General features: G+C 45.2%; 1 protein-coding gene across 1 annotated transcript; it reads left to right on the top strand.

Moving 5' to 3' along the window:
- Window positions 1–145: 145 nt before the first annotated feature.
- Window positions 146–18060, top strand: ghrhr2 (growth hormone releasing hormone receptor 2). The gene is made up of 13 exons (XM_055925865.1): window positions 146–169; window positions 1131–1251; window positions 1464–1571; window positions 1689–1801; window positions 2239–2336; window positions 2871–3003; window positions 16246–16399; window positions 16487–16547; window positions 16776–16842; window positions 16950–17044; window positions 17338–17467; window positions 17742–17783; window positions 17893–18060. Exons 1-13 carry the CDS (start codon window positions 146–148, stop codon window positions 17983–17985), a joined length of 1239 nt encoding a protein of 412 aa, XP_055781840.1. The 3' UTR covers window positions 17986–18060.
- Window positions 18061–19058: the final 998 nt, after the last annotated feature.

The raw sequence follows: 19058 nt of genomic DNA on the forward strand, positions 1-19058 counted from the left end.
TGTTTACATATGTCATTCACAAAGGTACTTTGGGGTTCTTGTTTTTTTTTAATTTTCAGCATGCATTACGTTTTTGTATGAAAGACACTTCCTTGCCTTTTTACCTGTGTTCGCCAAAGGTAATCTGCATACCTCCCAGGTGATGATGTCATCCTCTTATCTCGGAGATGTAAGTTCAGTCATCCCTTAAATCCTTTGACTTTACTGCTGCAGAAAGCCCCAATCACGCTCACTCGGGTGGGAAAATGGGGACAAACAGGTAAACAAGAAAGGTAGCCGGCTCTGCAGGGAAATAAGGAAACGGGACTGAAAGAGACTGCATTTGCATACACTACCTACTTCACCGTGACTCTTTGGTGTCTGTTTGGAGATCACCACAGACATGTCTGGAGCATTTTGAGAACTGTTAAAGCCACTGCGAGGATTTTGATTGGCTTTTAAGTAATAATATGGTTTGACATGGCGGGTTGACGATGGACTAAGTAACCCTGAAAAGTAGGCTATACCATTTGGGAGGTGGCCGTGAACTCTTAACCATCTGCCAGATAAGGAGGAAACACTTCTTTGCACGGGAAGCTGAGACTGCAAGAGGGACCATAAAGACCGATTTAAACGTTACCTGCTTTGAGTATTTTTACAAGGCATATAAACACAAGGAATATGGACATCAAGTTGGTCGCCATATTTTTTATCCTTGTTTGTAGTGTAAGGGTGGTAAGTGCATTTGGGTTCAAAATGTTTGTATTTACAGCACTCAAGCTAATGACTGTAGTATTATATACTTTGACGTTTATGCTTGCATGTCTTTTATCTAGAGCAGGGTCTCCAGGACAATCATTATGAAACCCTGATCTAGAGAATACATAAATGATGCTGCATTAACGATTAACTTGAAAGAGTTCAAACTGTTAGCTAAAAAGAGTTTGAATGTGTGTGTTTATTATCCGATGTACGGTATAGTGTGTGATAAACATGAAAATAGTAATAAATACTGTATATATTAGATGGACGGACAGACAGCTGGTGAAATGGATCAATGTATTTCTGTCTGTCCATCCGTCCTTCTGTCTGTCTGCCTTCTTGTATCTGTCCGTCCGGTCTGTACGTCCGCCCGTCTTCCTGCCACTCAGATCAGGACCACTCATCCTGAATGCTCCATTGTCCTCCACCTCTTGGAGAAAGAGGGCGAGTGCAAACTCCAGATGAGGAACACCAAGGCACTGTCCTTGTCAACTCCTAAGAACACTACAGGTAGCTAGCTCTCTCTCCAATGAGAATGGCATTCATTTGTAGAAAAAACTAAGGGGGACATCTTTGCATCTTTAACATCCCTTCGCTTTATTTTGAAGATACATTTATAAAAAATAATGTGATTTAAAAAACAACAACTTGTGCATTCAACCTGTTTTTTTTTCTTTCTGCCATCGTTTACTGCTTGTTTATAACTGTGTGGGAAATGACAGGTTGTCTGGTGGAGTGGGATGGTGTGAGCTGCTGGCCCGCAGCCCTAAATGGGGAGAGCCTCTCTGTATCGTGTCCTCTGATCCTCTTGAAGCCAGACTCTCCCCCAGGTACAATAAATGCTCTAGATCAGTGTCTAGGGGCAATATCACCCGACTCATAATATCATCCACCATCTCATCCAATTAAACAATATATATTTGAAATCTGTGATATTTTCTTTACAGCTCTCATCACACGCAACTGCACACCCCAAGGATGGAGTAAGCCAAGCTTGCCATATTACAAAGCCTGTTACTTTGAGGACAGCAGTGAAGAAGAGGAGGAGACTGGGGATAAGGTAGAGTAGATTTGGTAGCATTTTAAGGTAACAGGATCATTTCACACACAAAATCATTATTTACTATCAAGTGTGCATGTCAGCTGACATATTTTTTGTCAAAGTTTGAATGATAATGATATATGATCATCACACCGGGTGCAAATGTAGATAAAGACACAACAGATTGGATACAGCTACAGAACAAAATCTGCCGTTGTCTACTCACTGAAGGTTGGTTGCATTTGGGCGTAAGGCATACAATACAGTGACATACAAGTCTGTGATTGTTGGCATTTATGAGCACTTGTGACAAATGTTAGACTTTACTCATGAGTAGTCATTACAGCAAGTGAATACAAAAATATGCAGGCATGTTTAATTTACATTTTGTCAACTTGGGACCTTTGACTGTTTTTCCGTGAGTATGACAACACATTTTGGTTTATTTCTTCAAGCAAAATTACTTTGCTACGGTGAAGATCATCTATACTGTGGGCTATGGAGTGTCGCTGGCATCTCTCTTCATTGCCATTCTGGTCTTCTGTATCTTCAGGTGAGCTTTGACATTTCAGGAAATATAAATCATTCAGAACTAGAACTCAGAATAGCACTGTGGGGTAACAAATTGTATGTCATAACACTACAGTTCAAATAAAGTGACGCTATACAATTGCTTCTTACTAAGCTTCCTTTCCTCATCTCCTTTCCTGGTAACACTTCATTTGACTATAAATTATATGGGCCGGTTTCTTGGACACAAGTTAAGGCTTTGTAGACTACAAAGCAGGTTGAATGGAGATTTAGCGTTATAGGTGCCTAAAGGCTATTCACAAATAAAAAGGTGCATGGACTGCGCTTACCCTCCACTATATCCCGGGTTGTTACTTTTTATTACTAATTCAATAACTATCTATAAATGAATAATTAACCATCTATAAACTACTTATATACCCTTTTTAAAGCCGTTATACGTCGTTAAAGCGTTATTTGAATGGTAGACTTTATGGGTTATAAATGTGTCATGTAGTCCTTATGTAGGTACAGTTCAAGTAAAGTTTTACCCATTTGAGGCTGGTGTCTTCCATAGGAAGCTGCTGTGCATCAGGACCTCCATCCACCTCAACCTGTTTTCCACCTTCATCCTCCGTGGCCTGGCCGTGTTTGTTAAGGACGCCGTACTGTTTGCAGACGAGAGCATGGACCACTGCACTGTCTCAACGGTAGGACAGTAGGTAGAACCACTGTGGCCTCTGTAGATTGTGGAAGGAAGGACATCAACAACAGAAAGTAGGCTTCGCCGTATCATTATTATCACTGTATCATATGGAACCAAGTTCACGTTGGAAATTCTCCTTTATCAAAAAATCCTGCAATGACCAGTGTCAGATCTCAAATTGAGGGGGTATGTAAGAGTATGCATTTTAGTTATTTAGCAAATGCTCTTATCCAGAGTGACTTACAGTCAGTAGTGAGTGCATTCATTTTTATATATTTTTTATACTGTTCCCCTGTGGGAATCCAACCCACAACCCTGGAGTTGCAAGTACCATGCTCTACCAACTGAGCCACACGGGACACACAAAACCCCTTGTTAGCTTAAGAATTTGAAATTAAATAAAACGGACCCTGATAATATCAAGCGATCTATAACAATGCTTAACTCTGCGATGCTTTAGGCCAGGGCTGCCCAACCCTCTTCCTGGATATCTACTGTCCTGTAGGTTTTCAGTCCAACCCTAATTTAGCGTATCTGATTCAGCAAGTTAAGATCAAGGTCTTGTTGAGCAGCTAATTAGTATAATCAGGTGTGTTAAATTAGGGTTGAACTGAAAACGCACAGGACGGTAGATCTCCAGAAAGAGGGTTGGGCAGCCCTGCTTTATGCTAAAAACAACATTTAAAATGCATGAGAAAGACGTGACTCTGATCAAATAAAATAAAATGTTATTGGTTACATACACATATTTAGCAGATGTTATTGCGGGTGTAGCGAAATGCTTGTGTTCCTAGCTCCAACAGTGCAGTAGTATCTAACAATTCACAACAATACACACAAATCTAAAAGTAAAAGAATTGAATTAAGAAATATATAAATATTAGGACGAGCAATGTCGGAGTGGCATTGACTAAAATACAGTAGAATAGAATACAGTATATACATAGGAAATTAGTAAAGCAGCATGTAAACATTATTAAAGTGACTAGTGTTCCATTATTAAAGTGACCAGTGATTCCATGTCTATGTATGTGGGGCAGCAGCCTCTAAGGTGCAGGGTTGAGTAACTGGGTGGTAGCCGGATAGTGATGGCTATCTAACAGTCTGATGGCCTTGAGATATAAGCTGTTTTTCAGTCTCTTGGTCCCAGCTTTGATGCACCTGAACTGACCTCGCCTTCTGGATGGTAGCGGGGTGAACAGGCCGTGGCTCAGGTGGTTGATGTTCTTTATGATCTTCACCTTCCTGTGACATCAGATGCTGTAGGTGTTCTGAAGGGCAGGCAATGTGCCCCCGGTGATACGTTGGGCAGACCGCACCACACTCTGGAGAGCCCTGTGGTTGCTGTCTCTCAATTGTGCATCTGTAAAAGTTTGAGAGTACTTAGGGGCCAAGCCAAATTTATTTAGCCTCCTGAGGTTGAAGAGGTGCTGTTACACATTCTTCACTACACTGTCTGTGTGGGTGGACAATTTCAGATTGTCAGTGATATGTACGCTGAGGAACTTGAAGCTTTCCATCTTCTCCACTGCGATCCCGTCGATGTGGAAAGAGACATGCTCCCCCTGCTGTTTTCTGAAGTCCACGATCAGCTCCTTCGTTTTGTTGACGTTGAGGGAGAGCTTATTTTCCTGGCACCACTCCGCCAGAGCTCTCACCTCCTCCCTGTAGGCTGTCTCGTCATTGTTGGTAATCAGGCCTACAACTGTTGTGTCTTCCGCAAACTTGATGATTGAGTTGGAGGCGTGCGTGGCCACACAGTCATGGGGGAACAGGGAGTACAGGAGGGGGCTGAGCACACACCCTTGTGGGGCCCCTGTGTTGAGGATCAGCAAAGTGGGGGTTTTGTTTCCTACCTTGGGGGCGGCCCGTCAGGAAGTCTAGAGCCCAGTTGCACAGGGCGACGTTCAGACCCAGGGCCCCGAGCTTAATCAAGAGTTTGGAGGGTACTATGGTGTTGAAAGCTGAGCTATAGTCAATGAACAGCATTCTTACAAAGGTATTCCTCTTGTCCAGATGGGATAGTGCAGTGTGCAGTGCGATGGCGATTGCATCGTCAGTGGATCTATTCGAGCGGTATGCACATTGAAATGGGTCTAGGGTGTCAGGTAAGGTAGAGGTGATATGATCAAAGCACTTCATGATGACAGAAGTGAGAGCTACGGGGCGATAGTTATTTCGTTCAGTTACCTTTGCTTTCTTGGGCACAGGAACAATGGTGGATATCTTGAAGCAAGTGGGGACAGCAGACTGGGATAGGGAGAGTTTGAATATGTTCATTAACACTCCAGCCAGCTGGTCTGCGCATGCTATTAGGATGCGGCCAGGGATGCCGTCTGGGCCGGCAGCCTTGTGAGGGTTAACACACTTAAATGTCTTACGTCGGCCACGGAGAACGAGAGCCCACAGTCCTTGGAAGCGGGCTGCGTCGATGGCACTGTGTTATCCTCAAAGCGGGCGAGAAGGTGTTCAGCTTGTCCGGGATCAAGATGTCAGTGTCCGCAACATGGCTGGTTCTCTTTGTCATCTGTGATTGTCTATAGACCCTGCCACATACGTCTCGTGTCTGAGCTGTTGAATTGCGACTCCACTGACGTTTTGCCTGTTTGACTTCCTCACGGAGGGAATAACTACACTGTTTGTATTCAAACATATTCCCAGTCACCTTGCCATGGTTAAGTGCTGTGGTTCGCACTTTCAGTTTTGCACAAACGCTGCCTTTTAACCCCGGTTTCTGGTTTGGATTGGTTTTAATAGTCATAGTTGGAATTTCACTTCCTGATGACCTCAGTCACCGTGTCTGTGTATACGTCAAACTTATTCTCAGAGGCTACCCGGAACATATCCCAGTCCAAGTGATCAAAACAATATTGAAGCATGGATTCCGATTGGTCAGACCATCATTCAATATACCTTAGCACGGGTACTTCCTGCTTGATTTCTGCCTATAGGAAAGGAGGAGCAAATCGGAGTCGTGATCTGATTTACCAAAGGGAGGGCGGGGGAAGGCCTTGCAGGCATCCCAGAAAGGGGGAGTAGCAGTCATCAAGCTTTATTCCAGCGCAAGTACTACAGTCAATGTGTTGATAGAACTTCGGTAGCGTTTTCCTCAAAATTTGCTTTGTTAAGCTACAATAAATGCGGCCTCGGGATATGTGGTTTCCAATTTGCACAAAGTCCAGTGTAGTTCCTTGAGGGCTGTCGTGGTATAGGCTTGAGGGGGAATATACACACCTGTGACTATAACCAAAGATAATTATCTTGGGAGGTAATACGGTCGGCATTTGATTGTGAGGTATTCTTAGTCGGGTGAACAAAAGGACTTGAGTTTCTGTATGTTATCATAATCACACATGAGTAGTTAATCATGAAACATACACCACCGCCTTTCTTCTTCCGGGAGAGTTCTTTATTCCTGTCTGCGCGATGTACTGAGAACCCAGCTGGCTGTATAGATGGGGTCAGTATATCCGGAGAGCCATTATTCTGTGAAACAGAGTATGTAACAGTCCCTGATGTCTTTCTGGAAGGAGATCCTCGCCCTGAGCTTGTCTACTTTATTGTCCAGAGACTGAACATTAGCAAGTAATATACTCGGAAGCGGTGGATGGTTTGCAGGCCTCCTGAGTCGGGATAGACGTCCACTCCGAATACCTCTTTTCCGCCGGTGGTGTCTTGGAGCAGCCTCTGGGATAAATTAAATTGGCCTGGGGGGTACGAACAAAGGATCCAATTTGGGAAAGTCGTATTCCTGGTCGTAATGCTGGTGAGTTACCGCCGCTCTGATATCCAAAAGTTATTACTATATATGTAATGTATGTATGTAACGTAATGTATGTAATAACACCAAAAACGTTCTGGGCTTATATTAAGAAATAACACACACAAAAAAAATACTGCAAAGTTGCTTAGGAGCTAGATGCAGAGCTGCCATGTCTGACGGTGCCATCTTTATTTTATTTTTTTTATTTTTTATTTCACCTTTATTTAACCAGGTAGGCAAATTGAGAACACGTTCTCATTTACAATTGCGACCTGGCCAAGATAAAGCAAAGCAGTTCGACACATACAACAACACATAGTTACACATGGAGTAAAACAAACATACAGTCAATAATACAGTGAAAAATAAGTCTATATACAATATGAGCAAGTGAGGTGAGATAAGGGAGGTGAAGGCAAACAAAATATATATATAAATAAATAAAAATATAAAAAGGCCATGGTGGCGAAGTAAATACAATATAGCAAGTAAAAAATAACACTGGAATGGTTGGTTTGCAGTGAATGAAGGTGCAAAGTAGAGATAGAAATAATGGGGTGCAAAGGAGCAAAATAAATAAATACAGTAGGTAAAGAGGTAGTTGTTTGGGCTAAATTATAGATGGGCTATGTACAGGTGCAGTAATCTATGAGCTGCTCTGACAGCTGGTGCTTAAAGCTAGTGAGGGAGATAAGTGTTTCCAGTTTCAGAGATTTTTGTAGTTCGTTCCAGTCATTGGCAGCAGAGAACTGGAAGGAGAGGCGGCCAAAGGAAGAATTGGTTTTGGGGGTGACCAGAGAGATATACCTGCTGGAGCGCGTGCTACGGGTGGGCGTTGCTATGGTGACCAGCGAGCTGAGATAAGGGGGGACTTTACCTAGCAGGGTCTTGTAGATGACCTGGAGCCAGTGGGTTTGGCGACGAGTGTGAAGCGAGGGCCAGCCAACGAGAGCGTACAGGTCGCAGTGGTGGGTAGTGTATGAGGCTTTGGTGACAAAACGGATGGCACTGTGATGCAGGTGCAGGCAGCGATCGGTTGAAGAGTATGCATTTAGTTTTACTTGTATTTAAGAGCAATTGGAGGCCACGGAAGGAGAGTTGTATGGTATTGAAGCTCGCCTGGAGGGTTGTTAACACAGTGTCAAGAGAAGGGCCAGAAGTATACAGAATAGTGTCGTCTGCGTAGAGGTGGATCAGAGACTCACCAGCAGCAAGAGCGACATCATTGATGTATACAGAGAAGAGAGTCGGTCCAAGAATTGAACCCTGTGGCACCCCCATAGAGACTGCCAGAGGTCCGGACAACAGACCCTCCGATTTGACACACTGAACTCGATCAGAGAAGTAGTTGGTGAACCAGGCGAGGCAATCATTAGAGAAACCAAGGCTGTCGAGTCTGCCGATGAGGATGTGGTGATTGACAGAGTCAAAAGCCTTGGCCAGGTCAATGAATATGGCTGCACAGTACTGTTTCCTATCGATAGCGGTTAAGATATCGTTTATGACCTTGAGCGTGGCTGAGGTGCACCCATGACCAGCTCTGAAACCAGATTGCATAGCGGAGAAGGTATGGTGGGATTCGAGATGGTCGGTAATCTGTTTGTTGACTTGGCTTTCGAAGACCTTAGAAAGGCAGGGTAGGATAGATATTGGTCTGTAGCAGTTTGGGTCTAGAGTGTCTCCCCCTTTGAAGAGGGGGATAACCGCAGCTGCTTTCCAATCTTTTGGAATCTCAGACGACACAAAAGAGAGGTTGAAAAGGCTGGTAATAGGGGTGGCAACAATTTCAGCAGATAGTTTTAGAAAGAAAGGGTCCAGATTATCTAGCCCGGCTGATTTGTAAGGGTCCAGATTTTGCAGCTCTTTCAGAACATCAGCTGACTGTATTTGGGAGAAAGAGAAATGGGGAAGGCTTGGGCGAGTAGCAGAGGGGAGGGCAGTGCTGTTGACCGGGGTAGGGGTAGCCAGGTGGAGAGCATGGCCAGCCGTAGAAAAATGCTTATTATAATTCTCAATTATAATGGATTTGTCGGTGGTGACAGTATTTCCTATCTTCAGTGCAGTTGGAAGCTGGGAGGAGGTGTTCTTATTCTCCATGGACTTTACAGTGTCCCAGAACTTTTTTGAGTTTGTGTTGCAGGAAGCAAATTTCTGCTTGAAAAAGCTAGCCTTGGCTTTTCTAACTGCCTGTGTATACTGGTTTCTAGCTTCCCTGAAAAGTTGCATATCACGGGGGCTGTTTGATGCTAATGCAGAACATTTACATTTAAGTCATTTAGCAGACGCTCTTATCCAGAGCGACTTACAAATTGGTGCATTCACCTTATGACATCCAGTGGAACAGCCACTTTACAATAGTGCATCTAAATCTTTTAAGGGGGGGGGGGGGGGGGCAGAAGGATTGCTTTATCCTATCCTAGGTATTCCTTGAAGAGGTGGGGTTTCAGGTGTCTCCGGAAGGTGGTGATTGACTCCGCTGTCCTGGCGTCGTGAGGGAGTTTGTTCCACCATTGGGGTGCCAGAGCAGCGAACAGTTTTGACTGGGCTGAGCGGGAACTGTACTTCCTCAGTGGTAGGGAGGCGAGCCGGCCAGAGGTGGATGAACGCAGTGCCCTTGTTTGGGTGTAGGGCCTGATCAGAGCCTGAAGGTACTGAGGTGCCGTTCCCCTCACAGCTCCGTAGGCAAGCACCATGGTCTTGTAGCGGATGCGAGCTTCAACTGGAAGCCAGTGGAGAGAGCGGAGGAGCGGGGTGACGTGAGAGAACTTGGGAAGGTTGAACACCAGACGGGCTGCGGCGTTCTGGATGAGTTGTAGGGGTTTAATGGCACAGGCAGGGAGCCCAGCCAACAGCGAGTTGCAGTAATCCAGACGGGAGATGACAAGTGCCTGGATTAGGACCTGCGCCGCTTCCTGTGTGAGGCAGGGTCGTACTCTGCGGATGTTGTAGAGCATGAACCTACAGGAACGGGCCACCGCCTTGATGTTAGTTGAGAACGACAGGGTGTTGTCCAGGATCACGCCAAGGTTCTTAGCGCTCTGGGAGGAGGACACAATGGAGTTGTCAACCGTGATGGCGAGATCATGGAACGGGCAGTCCTTCCCCGGGAGGAAGAGCAGCTCCGTCTTGCCGAGGTTCAGCTTGAGGTGGTGATCCGTCATCCACACTGATATGTCTGCCAGGCATGCAGAGATGCGATTCGCCACCTGGTCATCAGAAGGGGGAAAGGAGAAGATTAATTGTGTGTCGTCTGCATAGCAATGATAGGAGAGACCATGTGAGGTTATGACAGAGCCAAGTGACTTGGTGTATAGCGAGAATAGGAGAGGGCCTAGAACAGAGCCCTGGGGGACACCAGTGGTGAGAGCGCGTGGTGAGGAGACAGATTCTCGCCACGCCACCTGGTAGGAGCGACCTGTCAGGTAGGACGCAATCCAAGCGTGGGCCGCGCCGGAGATGCCCAACTCGGAGAGGGTGGAGAGGAGGATCTGATGGTTCACAGTATCGAAGGCAGCCGATAGGTCTAGAAGGATGAGAGCAGAGGAGAGAGAGTTAGCTTTAGCAGTGCGGAGTGCCTCCGTGATACAGAGAAGAGCAGTCTCAGTTGAATGACTAGTCTTGAAACCTGACTGATTTGGATCAAGAAGGTCATTCTGAGAGAGATAGCAGGAGAGCTGGCCAAGGACGGCACGTTCAAGAGTTTTGGAGAGAAAAGAAAGAAGGGATACTGGTCTGTAGTTGTTGACATCGGAGGGATCGAGTGTAGGTTTTTTCAGAAGGGGTGCAACTCTCGCTCTCTTGAAGACGGAAGGGACGTAGCCAGCGGTCAAGGATGAGTTGATGAGCGAGGTGAGGTAAGGGAGAAGGTCTCCGGAAATGGTCTGGAGAAGAGAGGAGGGGATAGGGTCAAGCGGGCAGGTTGTTGGGCGGCCGGCCGTCACAAGACGCGAGATTTCATCTGGAGAGAGAGGGGAGAAAGAGGTCAAAGCACAGGGTAGGGCAGTGTGAGCAGAACCAGCGGTGTCGTTTGACTTAGCAAACGAGGATCGGATGTCGTCGACCTTCTTTTCAAAATGGTTGACGAAGTCGTCTGCAGAGAGGGAGGACGAGGGGGGAGGGGGAGGAGGATTCAGGAGGGAGGAGAAGGTGGCAAAGAGCTTCCTAGGGTTAGAGGCAGATGCTTGGAATTTAGAGTGGTAGAAAGTGGCTTTAGCAGCAGAGACAGAAGAGGAAAATGTAGAGAGGAGGGAGTGAAAGGATGCCAGGTCCGCAGGGAGGCGAGTTTTCCTCCATTTCCGCTCGGCTGCCCGGAGCCCTGTTCTGTGAGCTCGCAATGAGTCGTCGAGCCACGGAGCGGGAGGGGAGGACCGAGCCGGCCTGGAGGATAGGGGACATAGAGAGTCAAAGGATGCAGAAAGGGAGGAGAGGAGGGTTGAGGAGGCAGAATCAGGAGATAGGTTGGAGAAGGTTTGGGCAGAGGGTAGAGATGATAGGATGGAAGAGGAGAGAGTAGCGGGGGAGAGAGAGCGAAGGTTGGGACGGCGCGATGCCATCCGAGTAGGGGCAGTGTGGGAAGTGTTGGATGAGAGCGAGAGGGAAAAGGATACAAGGTAGTGGTCGGAGACTTGGAGGGGAGTTGCAATGAGGTTAGTGGAAGAACAGCATCTAGTAAAGATGAGGTCAAGCGTATTGCCTGCCTTGTGAGTAGGGGGGGAAGGTGAGAGGGTGAGGTCAAAAGAGGAGAGGAGTGGAAAGAAGGAGGCAGAGAGGAATGAGTCAAAGGTAGACATGGGGAGGTTAAAGTCACCCAGAACTGTGAGAGGTGAGCCGTCCTCAGGAAAGGAGCTTATCAAGGCATCAAGCTCATTGATGAACTCTCCAAGGGAACCTGGAGGGCGATAAATGATAAGTATGTTAAGCTTGAAAGGGCTGGTAACTGTGACAGCATGGAATTCAAAGGAGGCGATAGACAGATGGGTAAGGGGAGAAAGAGAGAATGACCACTTGGGAGAGATGAGGATCCCGGTGCCACCACCCCGCTGACCAGAAGCTCTCGGGGTGTGCGAGAACACGTGGGCAGACGAAGAGAGAGCAGTAGGAGTAGCAGTGTTATCTGTGGTGAGCCATGTTTCCGTCAGTGCCAAGAAGTCGAGGGACTGGAGGGACGCATAGGCTGAGATGAGCTCTGCCTTGTTGGCCGCGGATCGGCAGTTCCAGAGGCTACCGGAGACCTGGAACTCCACGTGGGTCGTGCGGGCTGGGACCACCAGGTTAGGGTGGGCGCGGCCACGCGGTGTGAAGCGTTTGTATGGTCTGTGCAGAGAGGAGAGAACAGGGATAGACAGACACATAGTTGACAGGCTACAGAAGAGGCTACGCTAAAGCAAAGGAGATTAGAATGACAAGTGGGCTACACGTCTCGAATGTTCAGAAAGTTAAGCTTACGTTGCAAAAAATCTGATCTGATTGACTAAAATGATATAGTACTGCTGGCTGGTGAAGTAGCCTGGCTAGCAGTGGCTGCGTTGTTGAAAGTGAAGCTGGCTAGGTGACCTCGACAATTTCTCTAAATTTCTCTAAACTACACAATTATCATGGATACAAGGACAGCAAAGACAACTAGCTAACACTACGCTAATCAAGTCGTTCCGTTGTAATGTAAGTTTCTACAGTGCTGCTATTCGGTAGAAGTTGGCTAGCTAGCAGTGTTAGCTAGCAGTGTTGGCTAGGTAGGAGGACGGCAGCGCGGCAGGCGAAAATAGCTGGCTAGCTAACCGATAATTACTCAAAGCTACACAATTATCTTAGATACAAAGATAGCAAAGAAAACTATGTAGCTAGCTAACACTACACAAATCAAGTCGTTCCGTTGTAATGTAATCGTTTCTACAGTGCTGCTAATCGGTGGCTAGCTGGCTAGCTAGCAGGGTTGACTACGTTACGTTACGTTACGTTAGGACGAGAATACCTGGCTAGCGAACCTCAGTGAACCTCGATAACTACACAATTATCTTTGATACAAAGACGGCTATGTAGCCAGCTAAGTAGCTAGCTAAGATCAAACAAATCAAAGATAGCAAAGACAACTGTGTAGCCAGCTAACACTACACTGATCAAGTCGTTCCGTTGTAATGCACTCGTTTCTACAATGCTGCTATTCGGTGGCAAGCTGGCTAGCTAGCAGTGGGATGTTTTTCTGTTGGTTAAGGGCAGTCAGGTCAGGAGAGAACCAAGGGCTATATCTGTTCCTGGTTCTAAATTTCTTGAATGGGGCATGCTTATTCAAGATGGTGAGGAAGGTATTTAAAAAAAATATCCAGGCATCCTCTACTGACGGGATGAGATCAATATCCTTCCAGGATACCTCGGCCAGGTCGATTAGAAAGGCCTGCTCGCTGAAGTGTTTCAGGGAGCGTTTGACAGTGATGAGTGGAGGTCGTTTGATCGCTGACCCATTACGGATACAGGCAATGAGGCAGTGATCGCTGAGATCTTGGTTGAAAACAGCAGAGGTGTATTTGGAGGGCAAGTTGGTTAGGATGATGTCTATGAGGGTACCCGTGTTTACGGAATTGGGGTGATACCTGGTAGGTTCATTGATAATTTGTGTGAGATTGAGGGCATCAAGCTTAGATTGTAGGATGGCTGGGGTGTTAAGCATGTTCCAATTTAGGTCGCCTAGCAGCACAAGCTCTGAAGATAGATTGGGGGCAATCAGTTCACATATGGTGTCCAGAGCACAGCTGGGGGCAGAGGGTGGTCTATAGCAGGCGGCAACAGTGAGAGACTTGTTTTTAGAGAGGTGGATTTTTAAAAGTAGGAGTTCAAATTGTTTCGGAACAGACCTGGATAGTAAAACATAACTCTGCAGGCAATCCTTGCAGTAGATTGCAACACCGCCCCCTTTGGCCGTTCTATCTTGTCTGAAAATCTTGTAGTTAGGGATGAAAATGTCAGAATTTTTGGTGGTCTTCCTAAGCCAGGATTCAGACACGGCTAAAACATCTGGGTTGGCAGAGTGTGCTAAAGCAGTGAACAAAACAAACTTAGGGAGGAGGCTTCTAATGTTAACATGCATGAAACCAAGGCTATTACGGTTACAGAAGTCATCAAAAGAGAGCGCCTGGGGAATAGGAGTGGAGCTAGGTACTGCAGGGCCTGGATTCACCTCTACATCACCAGAGGAACAGAGGAGGAGTAGGATAAGGGTACGGCTAAAAGCTATGAGAATTGGTCGTTTAGAACGTCTAGAACAGAGAGTAAAAGGAAGTTTCTGGGGGCGATAAAATAGCTTCAAGGAATAATGTACAGACAAAGGTATGGTAGGATGTGAATACAGTGGAGGTAAACCTAGGTAATGGGTGATGATGAGAGAGATATAGTCTCTAGAAACATCATTGAAACCAGGTGATGTCATCGCATATGTGGGTGGTGGAACTGAGAGGTTGGATATATAGTGAGCAGGGCTAGAGGCTCTACAGTGAAATAAGCCAATAAACACTAACCAGAACAGCAATGGACAAGGCATATTTACATTAAGGAGAGGCATGCTTAATCGAGTGATCATAAGGGTCCAGTGAGTAGAGGTTGGTTGTGGTCACGGCGATCCAGACAGCTGGCCGGGTAGCTGGCTATCGGTAGCAAGATAACATAGGATGGAGGTCTGTTTTTTTTTTTTTTTTTTTTTTTTGTCACCTCGTTCGTTTCCGTCGGTAGATTAGTGGGGTTCCGTGTGGTAGAGGGGATCGATCCAATTGGCAAAATAGATATAGTGACCCAGGAAAAAAAATAAATAAATAAAAAAAAAAAATTGTCCGGTATATTTATTTAGATAGCAGCCGATAAGACAGCTAATAATTAGCAGATGGGTATTCAGAAACGTCGCAATGGAAAAGCCTGTTGAAACCACCTCGGACAATTACGTCGGCAGACCAGTCGTGATGGATCGGCGGGGCTCCGTGTCGGCAATAAAGGGTCCAGTCCAATTGGCAAAAGAGGTATTGTAGCCCAAGAATTCGCTGGTAGGCCTCTTCGGCTAGCCGGTAGATGGGCCTAGCTCGAGGCTAGCTCAAGGCTAACTGGTGCTTGTTTCGGGACAGAGGTATTAGCCAGTAGTAGCCACTTGGTTGCAGCTAGCTAGCGACGATGATCCGGTGTAATTGTCCAGAGCTTGCGTCAGGAATCCGGTGATGTGGTAGAGAAAAAGCAGTCCTATATTCTCTGGGTTGATATCGCGCCTGCAGACTGGCAGGTATTGGCCCGAGCTGAAGCTGGCTGGTGTCCGAGTTAAGGGTGAAGACCGCAGACCGCAGACTACTAGCTAGTAGCTAGTTATCTGGCTAGCTTCTGATTGGGGTTACGGTTCTAAAGTATAAAAAAATAGCAGATCCGTACCACATTGGGTGAGGCGGGTTGCGGGAATGTATATTCAGTTCCAAGATGGAAAGTGAAATTAAAATATATACGAAATGTATACAAAAAATACGAGGACTATTTACGCGGGACAAGACGGGACAAGACAAGACAAACACACGTCCGACTGCTACGCCATCTTGGAGATTATTATTGTTACGCATAAGGCTATCATTGGTTCTTCGTTATTACATTATCAGATGTAACACAACTGACAGTAAATGGAAAGTACAGTGCTCTTTTATTTATAAACAGATACAAACACACACACTTAATCCTGCATCGTCACTGGCCCCTAAATTCAACTATAGCAACCAGACCCTGAATGACAAATAAACAAAAAAGCTATTTGAGGAATATGGTTGATCACTGGAACATTTATTTTAATGATGACAAATTGGAAAACAAATACAGCTGGACAGATCTGTGGGGGATGAGGTGAATTCCCATCATACCAATGTAAAGCAATTTGATCACCTGGAAAATTATTTCCAATAATCCAATCTACTATTAGTAGTAGCACTATTCAAGCCGATTGAAACATCATCATCATCAATGCCCATTACACTTTCAGTTACTCGTGTTTATTTTTGGTCTACAACGCACCCTGAAGCATAAATATCTGAGAACAGCAAAAGTAGTCACCAGAATCAGCAGAACAACAGCTTGAAGAAATGCCATGGCATCCACAGTGCTAGAGGTACCAAAGCAATCTGTAGGACTCGCAGGTCAATAGCATTTTTTTGTCTCATGAAAAACTCAATCCAGAACATGGCGAGGTCCATGGGAATCATTGCCTGATCGCTGTGCAGCTAGGAGAGCCTCTTTATGTTCTCGCTGTAGGATGGCTTATGCAAAACTTCCTGTACTCAGAATGCATGTTAAGGGGTAATAATGCACTCAGATTTTGAGCAAACACGCCGATTGGTTATCATACACATTTCATATTCCAGGGGGCTTGAGACCACTCGCTGTTTAGATTTGAAAGGTCACAATTACTAGATCTAAATGTCTAAGTACTGTATATGTGAGAAAAGTAGTTGTTATTGAAATGTGTTTCCCATCCATTAGGTAAAGTGTAAAGCAGCGGTGACTTTCTTCCAGTACTGTGTCTTGGCCAACTTCTTCTGGCTTCTTGTAGAGGGCTTGTACCTGCAAACTCTGCTGGTATTCACCTTTGCGCAGAAGAGAAAACTCTTCTGGTTGTACACTGGCATAGGCTGGGGTAAGGTGTGTGTGTGTGTGTATTTGTGTTTGTGAGCGTCTGTGCATTTGTGTGTGTTTATATGACTGTACATTCCATTTCTTCCAGGCACTCCCTCAGTGACCATCATAATTTGGACCCTGCTGAAGAGTCAGTTTGACAATGAAGGGTGAGGCTAGCGAATAACTAGAATAGTTATTTTGTTGTCTACATTAGACATAATTAGATGTACTACTTCTGAAAGTATTGGTATCAACATTCCTTTATGGAAGTACTTGAAAAGGGCAAATAAAGTGGCACAAACAAGGGCGAGAAAAGAGAAGACTGACATATTGAATGTGATCGTGTAGTACTGTAATCAACAGTATTCCAGCATTATAACTTCTCTGCCAAACAGATGCTGGGACAACCTTGACAGTGCCTTGTGGTGGATCATCAAAACTCCCATCCTCTTATCTGTCTTTGTAAGACCAAGAAAACACTCTGTCCATTAATGAATCTTGTGACTTATCTGAGAAGTCAATAAGAGGGATGACACTTGGTATCAAACCACTGTTTTTCTCAACCACAGATCAACTTCGTGGTGTTTGTGAACATTAGTAGGATCATCATTCAGAAGACCAAGGCCACTGACCAGAATGGAAGTGAGGGACTTCAGGTCTACAGGTGAGACTGATTGACCGTTCATGAGCGCTGAACTGGTAGCATGCACAAAATAAAAGGGCTGGCTCATTTTACCAACTGGCTTGACTCACCCTGTTCCCCCCAAATGTTGATAGAGTGACTGAATTGGGTAGGATTTCAAAAGGGTCAAGCTTCCCCAGTGTATTGTAGCATAATTAATGTGGATCCAGGAAGTTCCTCTTTATCTCTCCCCCCTTCCTGTCTCACTTCTCATGTTTGTCTCTCTGTCACTTCTCATGTTTATCGCTCTTTCTCTCCTCTGGTGCCCCCTGCAGGAGACTGGCGAGATCCACCCTTCTTCTCATCCCTCTGTTTGGAGTGCACTATGTGGTCTTCGCCCTCTTACCTGAACATGTGGGTGTAGGGGCCCGACTCTCCCTGGAACTGGTCCTGGGCTCCTTCCAGGTACGAGAGCATTTTAGACCGATTGGTTCTCCATTCCAGCTCTGGAACGGCTATATTTGCAGGTTTTCAATATTCAATTGATCTGATATCAATATTATTAATAATTTAACAGATTCATAACTCATAATTACCTCAATAGGAAAGGTTTAAATGAAAACTGGCATAAAATGTCTCTGTTACTTATTTCCTTCTGATAAAACTTTTATTTTCCTCATAAAGGGCTGAAAATATTAAAATAGTGAACAACTATTAATTCGGCTTCATTTAATTACAGGGGTTTATAGTTGCATTGTTGTACTGCTTCTTGAATGGGGAGGTAAGATGTGCCATTTTGTTAACCCTGTGAAGTATTTAATTAATCATAATTACATTCACAACAAATAATAGGCTACAAAATAAATAACTTTATTGTTTTGTTTTTTCAGGTACAAAATGAAATTCGAAAGGCGGTGAAGGGGTGTCGTTCTCAGACAGAAAACAATGTCTTCAATCTGGCAACCCAGGACTATGTAGCCTAGACTCAGGGTGGTGATGACTATCTCAGATGGTTTATTATCATTGAATAACCTAAGTATAAGGACAAATACAGTGCATTCAGAAAGTATTCAGACCTCCTTGACTTTTTCCACATTTTGTTGTTACAGCCTTGTGAAAAATGTATTAAATACATTTTTCACTCATCAATCTACACACAATACCCCATAACGACAAAGCGAAAACAGGTTTTTAGGAATTTTAGAACATTTATTAAAAATAAAAAACAGAAATACCTTATTTAGATAAGTATTCAGACCCTTTGCTATGAGACTCAACATTGAGCTTAGGTGTATCCTGTTTCCATTGATCATCCTTGAGATGATTCTACAACTTGATTGGACTCCACCTGTAGTCAATTTAATTGATTGGACATGAATTGGAAAGGCACACCTGTCTATATAATGTTCCACAGTTGACAGTGCATTTCAGAGCAAAAACCAATCCACGAGGTCGAAGGAATTGTCCATCGAGCTCCAAGACAGGATTGTATTAAGACACAGATCTGGGGAAGGGTACCAACCTTTTTTGCAGCATTGGCCTCCATCATTCTTAAATGGAAGAAGATTGGAACCACCAAGACTCTTTCTAGAGCTGGCCGCCTGGCAAGGTGACCAAGAACCCGATGGTTACTCTGACAGAGCTCCAGAGTTTCTCTGTGGAGTTGGGAAAACATTCCAGAAGGACAACCATCTCTGCAGCACTCCACCAATCAGGTCTTTATGGTGGAGTGGCCAGACGGAAGCCACTCCTCAGAACAAAAGGCACATGACAGCCCGCTTGGAGTTTGCCAAAAGACACCTAAAGACTCTCAGACTATGAGAAACAAGATTCTCTGGTCTAATGAAACCAAGATTGAACTATTTGGCCTGAATGACAAGCGTCACGTCTAGAGGAAACCTGGCACCATCCCTACGGTGGAGCATGGGGATGGCAGCATTATGGTGTGGGGATGTTTTTCAGCGGCAGGGACTGGGAGACTAGTCAGGATCGAGGGAAAGATGACGGGAGCAAAGTACTGAGAGATCCTTGATGAAAAGCCACTCCAGAGCACTCA

The sequence above is a fragment of the Salvelinus fontinalis genome, chromosome 1, assembly GCF_029448725.1.
Source record: "Salvelinus fontinalis isolate EN_2023a chromosome 1, ASM2944872v1, whole genome shotgun sequence".
Taxonomy (NCBI): domain Eukaryota; kingdom Metazoa; phylum Chordata; class Actinopteri; order Salmoniformes; family Salmonidae; genus Salvelinus; species Salvelinus fontinalis.

Bases quoted from the DNA above. Each gene is read 5' to 3' on its own strand.
- ghrhr2 (XM_055925865.1), top strand. From the start codon at position 146: ATGTCATCCTCTTATCTCGGAGAT. The intron at 2,337-2,870 runs GTGAGCTTTGAC...TGTCTTCCATAG, and splicing joins CTGGTCTTCTGTATCTTCAG to GAAGCTGCTGTGCATCAGGA. The intron at 16,548-16,775 runs GTGAGGCTAGCG...TCTGCCAAACAG, and splicing joins AGTCAGTTTGACAATGAAGG to ATGCTGGGACAACCTTGACA.